An 11863-nucleotide genomic window follows, 5' to 3' on the forward strand; every position below is an offset into this window, starting at 1 on the left:
TCAATACATCAGAGGGACTTGTAGTCTTTAATGTTTCGTAAGGTTTTTTAAAAGTTAAATAACAAAGTTGTCACCGGTTGACATGAATTCATCTCAAAGATGTGCCGAAATAAATGTTGTTTACATAATATCAGAACATTTTAGTTGTCTGATAACAACACTTTACGCATTTGACTGATAGCGCTAAGTTTTTTGAACTACCATTCCCAGGATTCACCTCGAAGCGCAACAATCCCTGACAGTACAGTAGCAGTGAGCAAACCAAGCGCTTGAGCTAGTTAGGTTATGAGTTGGTGCGTTTATTCCAAGGATTTGGTTCTTTAGCCCCTTACTAGTGCCGACCCGCAATTATGGACCAGCAACTCTCATCTGAGAATGATGATTCAGGTGTTTGATTCTTCCTTTTCACTGTAATGCTTATCTAGTGAGCCTGATTCTCAGTCGTAACCTATGGTCGTAACGGAGACTGCTATCAAGCTAGCTAACGCTGCATTGAATAGTGTTTTCAACAACAATTCCAAGTCATTTATTTGTTGTGCAGTCTGAATTGTTATTGAAAGTGCATGTCACAAGTCCAACACAATGCTTGTAGGAAAGAGTGTCAGTTCAAAACATAAACATGTGCAAGTATTGCCAACTTCCCATACTTGAAGCGGATCAATGCTGCGCAGATTGCTAGCATTGCTGGGGTGTTGCCTGTACTGTCTATGGCTGTTGCTTGTTGTACAGTTAAGGATGAAAGCAGCTTCTTTTTACTGTATTACTACGCCTGCAGCACTGACATTACACCTGATTATGCGTGAAATAAGGACAGCTGAATTATTTAAGTATTGGGCACAACAGATCCTGCACTGAGGTAACGCATAGGCCTCAGTTATGTGTCATCATCACTACACCTGCAATGACATGGTCATGCTTAAGCTATGTTAAACTGTTGTAATGTACTGTAATGTAAACAGCAGTTTTTCCTTTATCTCTCTGTTTTTTCTCTTCAAAGCTGTCTCCCTCCCTCTGTCCTCTCTACGGCTCCTGGTTCCACCGCTGAGGCTGATGACTGCGTTCATGTGGCAAGTGGTGCAGCAGAAAAGAATCATGCACTATGACAAGCTTGATGAGTTTGTTACTGTGGTGACAGAGTTGGCTCCAGAGCTGCTCAGTCACAGAGAAAAGATCCAACTTCTTCTGGGACTGCGAGCCAGGGTGAGCAAGTATTATTGTCCTCAGTGTTGTCTGTGTTTATGTGCTGTTTGATGTTGTCAGTCATTTCATGTTCGCATGTATTGGTATGCTTGTGTTTTAGCTTCTTTTAGAGTTATGTCGTGGCCCAGTAGATGGACCGACAGTCCAGCACTACTTGGACAGAATGAAAAGTTGCTGCCTCCCCACCGAACTTTCATTGGTATGTGGAGTGAATGTCTATTCCCATTGAATAAGCACATGATTCATAATGTTGCGTATTGTTGTTGTACCTCATACCATGTTGTGCAAGTTTAGATTGGCTTGGTTGTCGATTGATAGATAGATAGATAGATAGATACTTTATTGATCCCCAAGGGGAAATTCAAGACGAGCTACTTAGGATGGCTGCCACTCTCGTTGGCGCCGGAAGTCGATTGGCCTGTTAATGGGCCTTTACGGACCCCAGGTACAACATACGGTGCATTTGCGATAGCGTAATTGTGCATTGTCGTTGAATTTCACCTCATGCTTTGTAATGTGAAATAGGCTTGGTGTTTGACTGGCCACTGCGGGAAATTCCCTATAGCACAAAGAATTTATGACCTTTCCTGTGGTTCTCTGAAATATTGTTGAAAATATGTCAATGTTTCTAATAGCTACATGCATGACCTGAAATTCAGTTTCTGTCTTAGGTGAAGGATTCAGACATCGAGGCATCCATGGCCAATTTTGAGAACCTCATTTATGCTTTATTGAAAGAACCTGTTGAGAAAGCATATTTCTTTCAGGTTAGATTTTTTATTTTAATTTTAGTTGTTAATTAATGTGTGAAGAAAAAGTTGGATATGGAATGTATTCTTTAAGAATTTAAAAGTCATCTCGATATTAGGAGGTATATCCAGTGGAGTATGGACCCAAATATGACACTGCTGTTAAGGAACTGATGCAGGAATTACTTTCAAGACTTGAGCAATTGATGTCTTTACCAGACATGGAACAGGTACATAGCATTGCAATATATTCATTGGCTGCGTTTCCCAGATTCGTTAAGAAGTGCTAAATAAGAGCGCTCCTAAAAAGATCTTAGCACTGAAGAGCTTCTTAACGAGTCTGGGAAACACGGGCATTGTCATTTCAATATTGTTGTCGTTTCATAATTGAAACCTAATTGGATCTAGATCTACTGAATGTAGTGCGGATGGAATGAAAGCATGTGTTTCCTTTACAGGTCGTGTCCTGGCTCACTGCTGTTCCTGCTTTTTTTGAGAAATGTGTGCAGCTTGGGACAAAGGACTTGAAGTTCCTGTTGCAGCACTGTCCAAGTCGCAAACACCTGAACCCTGGTCAGTTGATGATGCACACCATTGCACCTTCACATGTCTTCGCATAGCTTTGGCTAATGACACTTTAATACACTTTCCACCTTTATTCCTAGTGCAATACGCCTGCTCAATTTGCACAATTTTGCTTATTGCACATAAATGATTCCGATGACCATCTATCAGAAACATAGACAAGACAGTTTTCTTAACTTATATTAACCTGTGTATTTTTTTCCCCCATCTTATGTCTTTGTGCATCTTCGTGCTATTTATGTGTACCTGACTTCGAGACACGTGTCCCTTTGGGAGTACAAAGTTAAACTGAACTGAAACAGAACTTTCTTTTGTCTGGTTTCTCAGCTCCGTCCTCTTCGTCCAAGGGGGACAGCATCCTGAGTTCTCTGGCCACACCTCCCCCCGCCATCAAGGTCGTGGTGGCCACAGAGCCCGTGACCTATCACATCGCTTCAGACTCGACCTGCGTGGGCATCCTGAGCCCCGGCTCTCTGACGGACGTGGCGACCGAGACCATCATCGTCACGGAGTACTCCGAGGTGGAGCTCCAGACGACCGAGGAGGGCGACGCTGAGACCGTGGAAGGTGACCAGGACCCGGGCAATGTCGTCCCGCTGGCCGACGAGGAGATCGAGCTGAAGATGCAGAGCGAAGGTCCAGGGGAGGCGAGCGCAGTGCTCGTGGAGCCGGACCGCGTGAGCGAGGAGATGGCGACGGTGCTGGAGGAGACGTCGCACTCAGCGGAGCCGGTGAACAGCCAAGTCAAGGACGACGTTGGGACCGTTTCAAACGACGCAGAGCGTTCCCAATCAGGGGATGGTAGCAAAGCGTCCGACTCGCTGCAGAATGTGTCCTTACAGTGGGAATCCATTCCAGGCGTGGTGGTCCTTGAAGGGTCCGTTCCCGCACAGAGCGTAGGCACCTGTAGCGCGATGGATGTCGATATCAAGGAGAATGCACCTTGCAGTGGAGGAACTAGCGATCTTGCCGAGAATGTGGCAACCTCAAGCAAGGATGGAGAGGAGAACATCGAAGGCAACGTTCCCCTTATCAAATGCAGTCAGCAAGATGGCAATACAACAGCTACAGTGAAACGTTCCCCCCAACGTGAAACACTCCCATCACCGAAGGAGACGAGTGTGGTCGAGGAGCTCTCGGCAGACGTCTCAACTCCTGAGGTCCCCGAGGCTCCTCAAGCGGTTACTCCACGTCGCGGCCCTGGGAGGCCGAGGAAGAGCGAGCAGAAGAAGACTCCGGTCAGCACTCTGAAGCGAAGGGGTAGACGGCCCGTTGTAAAGAAGGAAGAGGATGGCATTGCAGCGGCCGCCCCTCAGTCCTCTGAGGAAGGGTAAGAGTCGGAGATGGAGGGGCTGTGTTTGTAAAACATGTCTGTATCGGTCTTTTCATCTGTATCTGAATCTGTAATGCTCATTTATATGTCTTTAGGGGTGGCAAAGAAGTCTTGAATGCGTCTTCAGAGTCTGACAGAAATGGAGACAGGAGAGGTATGGAACATGGTCATGTGTTATATTCATAAATGTCTAAACTCACAGACTGAAATACTCAGGTCATATATCTCTTATTGCCTGTGCATTTGACATACAGTACTCTACATGTGACCATAAACTGTAAAATGATCTTAATGTCGTGTTCCTATTTATAGTAATTCTGCTTATGTTAACATTGACTGCTACTGTAAGAGTAGTTTTTCTCAGTCCTAAGCGTCTATTTTTAACATATCGTCCCTTTAGAATTATAAAGCTCTATATGCATTCTGAGTAGTTCTGAGATATTGAGCTTCAAAGTTTTAGAATTCCATAAAGTTATACTGATAAGCGGGACATTAGATATAATGTCCAAACATGCAGCGTCCAAACAAAATCGTGCAGCGTCACCGTCGTGGCCGCAAGAGTGGCCACATTACAAGATCATCTATCGTAGCCTTCTCGTCGTGTGTCGTCACAGTGTCAGGAGATTCCCCCAAAATTCTGACATGCTAGACTTTTGGTCGTAACGTCGTAGAATGTTGCAGACAATAAATCGTAGGTTGTTGAACATGTCAGATTACAAAGCGCTTCTTCCTTCGAACGTCGTTCCCGACTTTGAATATTCGGACCCGACAATGGAAATTTGTCGGCCACGACACAATTGTGGCAAAATCGCACTGAAATCGTGTAGTCTGCACAGGCCATTAAAGTGTTAAGTGTCAGAATGAGTTCATTCACTGTTAAAACTTTTGTATCTTTTTCTACAAAGGGGAGGGGCAGCTACAGGAGAACAATCAGAATTCCCATCCGGACCAGCTGAGCAAGACCACGGAGTCCAAACAGAATGGCGGCGACGTTCCTAAGCCCTTTGCCGGCCCTTACCGAACGCGACGGTCCTCGTCTTCCTCCGCCACCACCACCACCTCCTCCTCAGTCGTGGTGGTGTTGGACGAGGACCCGGCGGCGGTCAAAAGCCCGCGCTACCGCTACACGTGCGACACCTGCGGCAAGACCTTCACGCGCTCGTCGGACGTGCGCCGCCACCAGCTGATCCACACGGGCGAGCGGCCCTTCCGCTGCTCGCACTGCGAGAAGACCTTCCAGCACGCCTGGGACCTGACCAAGCACCAGCGCAAGACGCACGGCGAGTGCATCTTCCGCTGCCAGGCGTGCGCCACCGACTTCCCCAACCTGCGCTCGCTGGCGGCGCACCACAAGAAGTGCCACGAGGGGCCCATGCCGCACACGTGCTCCATCTGCGGCGAGAGCTTCGCGTCGGCGCCGCCGCTCGCCGAGCACCGCGAGACGCACGGCGACAAGCTCCAGTACAAGTGCCAGCAGTGCGGCGAGGGCTTCGACACGCTGCTCGAGCGCTCCAAGCACCGGCAGAGCCACGTGGGCAAGCGACAGTTCAAGTGCCCGCAGTGCGACAAGACGTACACGCGGCGCGCCGACGTCAAGCGCCACCAGCTCACGCACACCGGCGAGCGCCCGCACCAGTGCACGCAGTGCGGCCGCTGCTTCGGCCTCAACTCGGCGCTCAAGAAGCACGAGGCGGTCCACACCGGCGCGCGGCCGCACAAGTGCGAGCACTGCCCCAAGCGCTTCACGCTGCTGTCCATCCTGGAGCGCCACCAGCGCATGCACACGGGCGAGCGCCCGTTCCTCTGCTCGCAGTGCGGCAAGCGCTTCCTGTCGCTCGGCGAGCTCTCCAAGCACTACAAGTCGCACACGGACGAGCGGCCGTACCCGTGCACGCAGTGCAGCAAGCGGCTCAAGTCCAAGCGGGCGCTCCGCGAGCACACGCTGGCGCACAGCGGCGAGCGCCCGTACCCGTGCGCGTACTGCGGCAAGCGCTTCACCAAGCCGTTCGCGCTCACGCGCCACCACCTCATGCACACGGGCGAGCGGCCCTTCGGCTGCGCGCACTGCGACAAGGCCTTCCTGACGGCGGCCGAGGTGGCGCTGCACGAGCGCGTGCACACCGGCGAGCGGCCGTACGCCTGCGCCGAGTGCCCCATGAAGTTCCGCAGCTCCTCGGAGCTGGCGCGCCACAAGCGGAACCACGGCGGGGAGCGGCCGCACGCCTGCGCCGTCTGCCCCAAGGCCTTCGCCAGCGTGACCAAGTTGAACAAACACGCGCTGACGCACGCCAGGGACAAAGCCATCGCTTGCGTGAGCTTGCCTGACAATGCAGAGGGACTGAATGAGCCCGGCAACATAGTGGGAGAGCACAGGGTTGTCCTAACCTTAACAACAACCCAGAATACAGTTGATATGTGACAGTGCCGTTACTGTATGTGAATATTCTTTTTTTTTCTATTTAGCACTGCACACACTGTACAATGATGTGAAATGTTTTTTGTTAAAATGCTGCTGTAAAAATGTTTATATTTTTTATTGCAGAGTAGGTATTAATGCATTCAGAGAGGGCTCCATGTGTTCTTATGTACCTCAACACTCATGATAATGAACTGTTATTTTATATTCTCTTGGCCCTAAACAAACAAATCATTGAATAGCATATTCAGAAGTAAAAGCATTATAAATTAGAATGAAAAGCATTATTCTAAAAAAATCAATTCTGTAAAGAGACAGCTTATAAGCTTGTGAAACAGGTGCAGTGTGACGCTGGATGAATAAATAGGCTAATTAAATTATGAAATATGTGAATATGTATGTGTGACACTGGCCCTTTATTTCCAAGAACAAGATACAGTGCATACATTGAACTGCCCTTGAGTCAATCGGTATTTTTTAAATAAGACAACACAATAAGTAAAATAGCCATGGTAAGCTTTTACATTCATTTTCAAGATTAAAGGACAAGGACAAACACCCCATCCCACCCCCTCTCCTCATCATACCGAATGTTTCCTATGTGGACGTCTAAATGGTACCTATGGCAACAAGAAGTTCGGAGTGTTTCTAGCACTTTCACATCTGAAGGGCAATAAAGCTAAACCAAAGCACTGCAAATGATTCCGCGAGCAGAGATCAGCCAAAGGTCAGTCATCACAGTAATTGGTAATTATGCAAATAATTGAGAGGAAATTTGTATTTCACAGCCATTTCTTGATGAAATAGTCCCAGAAATGGCTTTCTTGTGTTATTATCACCAAAAGAAACACGGAATTTTAGACTAATAAACAAACAGCCCGTTTTGATCATCTCTGCAGGAGAAAATATGTTAATTTATGTTATTAACCTTGTGGCAACTTCAAAATCTATTTTAATTAAGCAAAGGTTAATTTGCTGCAAAGCAATAATTGCCTTTTTGTGTTGAAAACTCACTCACGTGCTTTGCTAAAACCAACTTTGGTTGCATAATAAAAAAAGAAAGAATGGAGAATTTAAAGCAATCCAAAACACATGTGGCCGTCTAGCTGCGGGTCATGCTGTAGGCGCGTCACAGCTGTTCAGGACTTTCTGAAGAAGGTGTTAGCAGATTGCAGGGTTTTTTTTTTTTTTAAGATACCATCGGAGGGCTACAATCTCAACAGCCTCAGGTGACCACTGCCAGTGGTTCAAGCACACACCACGGCGCAAACGGTCTATTCTGTTACACTGTGCTCTGATCCCTTCAGACCGACATGGGCCCTGTGCTGTTCTCTCTGGGACCTGTGCCGCCTGCCCGTCAGGTCGTAGCTTCCCCAACCTCAACTGTAACTGCACGGCCTCAGATTTCTATCCATGTAAAGTCAGGTGAGTAGGCTAGCCCGCAGCAGCTTCATTTGGCTTGTTTTATACACAATTTGTTGATCGTTGTTGTTATATTTTACGATCAATGTGGAGTGTTGTGCTCAGATATCAAAGACAATGTTTTGGCCTGCCAGACGGGTTCTTTCGAGCACTCGCACAGAGCAGCTCACATTTAGCCTACCAATTAATATCATTCGACTGCAATCTTCCGATTAAAATCTTTGTATTCCTGACTGTATCATACTTCCATTAAGCCTGATAGTGAACACTTCAGCCAGCTCTCTCTGTAGTTAATTGCTGTGTTTGTCCTCTGCAGGGCCATGTCCAAACGCGTCCACCGGACAGAGGCCCACAGGCCAGGAGAGGAGAGAACGGCTGCGGCACTGTGGCCAGACCCAGGATCTGCCCAGCAGCTCCTCCATCCCCGCTGAGGAGTTCAAACACCTGCTTCAGTCTCTCATGCCCTCTCTCTCCCCGGACCAGTACAACGCTCTTATGGCTAAGGTGTGTGACTAGCCCTCAGGGACATGGGCTCAAAATGGAGGGTTAGTCTGATACATGATTTAAACCAGGAATTTATTTGGCTTTCATTTGGCAATAGGCTTCCGGAGTAGGCTTATTTTGGTTGCAGCTGTCTTGAGAGCCCATGTTCCATTCACATTGCTCAGTGTTGCCTATCCTTTGGTTAGGTCAACTCGTCAAGTCTGGTTTGCTTATTTCTTTAATATGGCATTAGCAGTGTGAGAAACTTCACACTGAAAGAAATTGATTTGTTGTGATTTGGGCGAAAGAAAGGAAAAGAGAGGTGCTGACATTTACTGGAGAATGACACTAGAGAGCAGTAGAGGGTAACTTCCTAGCAGAGGTTGGCCTCACTCAGAGTCAAATTGAATTCTCAAATTGAATTGGTGACCATGTATTTGTAATGTCCTGTCAATGTCAAAGTTGTTGAAATTTGCCAAGGTAAGGTATCCTAAAATTGTGTAATTTCTGGTTCTAGTACTAAGACTTTATATGTCCCGTTGCCACCGTATTCAAACTTGTGTGTCCACTGGCATAGCCACATTCACCTTCCAGGCATGCGGATTTGTGTTTCTGCTGCAATACACGTGTTCATTTCACAACCGCCATCTGTGTGTGTGGGTGCTACTCATTGGTGGTGGTTAGTGAGGTTCCCCGTTCACTGTGAGGCGCTTTGGGTGTTGTGAATATATAAATGGAAGTTATTGTTGTTGTTGTTGTTTGTGTGTGTGTGTGTGTGTGTGTGTGTGTGTGTGTGTGTGTGTGTGTGTGTGTGTGTGTGTGTGTGTGTGTGTGTGTGTGTGTGTGTGTGTGTGTGTGTGCGCGTGTGTGCGCCTCAGTGTAAGCGTCTGCCTATGAGTTAAGGGATGGTGGGGGTGGGGACAGCCTCTCTGTCTGCCCATCTGTTTGTCTGTCAATCTGTCTGTCACACAGGAGACTACACTGTAATGCAGTGTCTTCACACCCGACGCACATTCATCCCTCAACAGTTCTGCATCACATCCTTCTCTCTCTCTCTCTCTCTCTCTCTCTCTCTCTCTCTCTCTCTCTCTCTCTCCCCCAGCTCCCATCTCTGTGCAGAGTGTATTTCATTGCACCTGTGATGTCAATGACTTGTCATTTTGTACCATGTCTAAAGTATTATGCTGTCCGCAGCCTACCATATTAAAGCGTGAGCAAATGTATCGCATGTATCCGAGTTCTATATCCTACAGCTGCTCTTGCGGACTGTGTGGTTGTAATTGTCTGGCAGTTTCCCTTTGTTCCGTCTGGCTGGCTAGGGATGACAGTTTGACTGGCTGTCGACTCCTCTCCACACAGATTTTTCCTTCTTCTCCCCCTCCCACGGAAGCACGGTAGCATCCCACCATTTTAGCTTCGTCTGCGCCTCCATTTAGGGACGCGCGGAAGTTGCTGGAAGTTTACTTTGAGGGACTCTGTCGGCGGGGAGAGAGGCAGCCGTTATTCATGTGACGTTTTGATGTGGCTTATTCACGTCGCATCGTGCCGCCGGAGGGGAGGAGATGCAACCAGCTATTTTTTTTTAATTTATTATTATTATTTTTTTATGTTTTGTTTTTGTTTTTCATATGTTCTCTGCTCTTCCAAATAAGACAAGTGAGAGAGCGGGTGTGAATTTTCTCTCCCTCTCTCTCTTTCTCTCTCTCTCTCTCTCTCTCTCTCTCTAGAGTGCACACTATTACTTTTTTTTTTTTTAAGTTATCAATTATTTAACAGACAGCCGGCTATTTTACATGTAAAAGAACACTTACTCAAATAATGGTGGCGAGAGAGTCTTAGAGCTGACAGAAAGCGAGAGGCAGAGAGGAGGAGGAGGGGGGGAGGGGGGGGGGGGGGGGGGGAGTAGAGATGTATATCTCTCTCTGGCAGCATCAGATTCTAATATTGCTGTTAATGTCCTGCATTGTCAGCGGGGCTAGATCATTACATGGGCAAGAGGATGGTACCAGTGCCAGTTTAGCACTCTGATGAAGCACACACACACACACACACACAGAGTCTGAAGGGCCCTGGATGTTTGGGGCTAATGGCGAGGCAGACACGCTGAGCAGAGCTGGTGAGAGTTAATATGCTCTCCAGGGGATGGTAGATGACTGCATGACAGGATGTAGGCCACTCCAAAGGAGACAGAGATTTGACTGTGAAACACTAAAGTAGGCACATATATGTGTGTGTGTGTGTGTGTGTGTGTGTGTGTGTGTGTGTGTGTGTGTGTGTGTGTGTGTGTGTGTGTGTGTGTGTGTGTGTGTGTGTCTGTGTGTGTGTGTCTGTTAGGTCTTGTGTGTGTGTGTGTCTGTCAGGTCTTGTGTGTGTGTGTATATATGCGTGTGTATGTATGTGTCCATGTGGTCTATGTTGCGCATGTGTGTGTGTGTGTGTGTGTGTGTGTTTCTGTGTTTGTGTGTGCACACACCTGTTTCAATTGGCCACCTGGTTTACTTACAGCAGCTCATCGTGGGGTCAGGCGCAGGTGGTTTCCCCGGGGTAACCGGGAGCATCAACAACAGGCCCTTCCCCCGGCGACGCGCGCGCCAAATTAAAACCTGAAGCGAGACTCGTGGAGAGAGCAGGGAGCCGTGCCAGAGATGTGCGGCATCACCTCGCAGCGTCTCCATATGTCGGCTGCCCCCCCCCCCCCCTCTCACCGTCCGCCACCGCCGCCTCCCCTCACACACCTTGAGATAGAGGCCTCCATATGTGTGGCCCCCCTCACGCGGCGAGTTATCATCCTCATCGTCATAGTAACCGGCATCATTATCGCCCCTGCCATCGCGGTTGTTAAGCTTGTTGTCAGCAGAATGGTGGCAGCCTTTGCTGTCGCTGTTTTTTTTTTCCTTTTTTTTTTTTTTCATCACAGTTGCTTTCATCATGATCTGTAAACCCTTCATCAGTAGAACTCATCATCATCACCATCATCATCATCATCATCATCACTAGCATGATCATAAGGGGTTGTCACGATTGTCTCCTCTTCAAAAGCAGCTCTGATGTGTTTGCGTAAACACACACTCAAACACACTGTCGTTGCTTGACCGAGCGCGCGTCCTGTTTTTTGCTCTCAGGTTACGCGGAGGGAAGGCCAAGTGAGTATGAACTGTCGGGACTTCACCAGGGGCCGCCCCAGCGACTGTCCACCGCAGAGCCAGAGAGGGGCACCATGGTCCAGGTGTGTGTGCCCACTGCCCTGTCCACCTCACAACACACCATCTCAATTCAATACGGACCCCACTGTCAAATTGTGCAATATTGGTAGATACAGAGCAGTGTGCAATATTTAAGATGGACTCAACAGTGGTTAAGTGCATTATCTGCGGTAAGGCTGTGTGTTCAGTTGTGACAATCTTATTGGTTTTCTGAATAGGTATCTGGTAGGATGTTCTGGGGTTTTGTCATTTCTCTGTGTCTAAGAAAGAATGGCTTTGACTGTGAAAGTGATGATTTGAATTCTCTCAGTTGTTGTTTTTTTTTTCAAAATGAATTTACATTCAGAGATGGTAGAATATACTGATGCAATTCCTTTTTTCTTTCACAGTCTTTCCACAACACACAAGTCATTCTTTCCTTTTAACAAGTAATAATGTCTTGTGGAAATCACTGACAAACAGCAGGTAGTGG

At 47.7% G+C, this 11863-nt stretch overlaps 2 protein-coding genes across 2 annotated transcripts in view; both read left to right on the plus strand.

Moving 5' to 3' along the window:
* The first annotated feature begins 240 nt into the window (after positions 1 to 240).
* Positions 241 to 6678, plus strand: si:zfos-932h1.3 (zinc finger protein 135). Its single transcript, XM_062518383.1, has 9 exons — positions 241 to 387; positions 998 to 1200; positions 1301 to 1399; positions 1872 to 1967; positions 2069 to 2179; positions 2408 to 2522; positions 2862 to 3864; positions 3963 to 4021; positions 4773 to 6678. Exons 1-9 carry the CDS (start codon positions 351 to 353, stop codon positions 6284 to 6286), a joined length of 3237 nt encoding a protein of 1078 aa, XP_062374367.1. The 5' UTR covers positions 241 to 350; the 3' UTR covers positions 6287 to 6678.
* A 274-nt stretch (positions 6679 to 6952) lies between these two features.
* LOC134061719 (EF-hand calcium-binding domain-containing protein 6-like) overlaps positions 6953 to 11863 on the plus strand; it is a 25207-nt gene continuing 20296 nt past the window's right edge. The window contains exons 1-4 of the mRNA XM_062517476.1: positions 6953 to 7010; positions 7591 to 7708; positions 8022 to 8209; positions 11311 to 11414. Of these exons, the coding sequence (XP_062373460.1) occupies positions 7597 to 7708; positions 8022 to 8209; positions 11311 to 11414 (404 nt within the window). The 5' untranslated portion in view covers positions 6953 to 7010; positions 7591 to 7596. The remainder of the gene's footprint in view (positions 7011 to 7590; positions 7709 to 8021; positions 8210 to 11310; positions 11415 to 11863) is intronic.

The sequence above is a fragment of the Sardina pilchardus genome, chromosome 17, assembly GCF_963854185.1.
Source record: "Sardina pilchardus chromosome 17, fSarPil1.1, whole genome shotgun sequence".
Classification (NCBI taxonomy): Eukaryota; Metazoa; Chordata; class Actinopteri; order Clupeiformes; family Clupeidae; genus Sardina; species Sardina pilchardus.

Excerpts from the sequence above, each read along its gene's own strand:
- si:zfos-932h1.3 (XM_062518383.1), top strand. The coding sequence starts at position 351 with ATGGACCAGCAACTCTCATCTGAGAATGATGATTCAG. Across the intron at positions 2,523-2,861 it reads TCGCAAACACCTGAACCCTG|CTCCGTCCTCTTCGTCCAAG; the intron begins GTCAGTTGATGA and ends CTGGTTTCTCAG. Across the intron at positions 4,022-4,772 it reads CAGAAATGGAGACAGGAGAG|GGGAGGGGCAGCTACAGGAG; the intron begins GTATGGAACATG and ends TTTTCTACAAAG.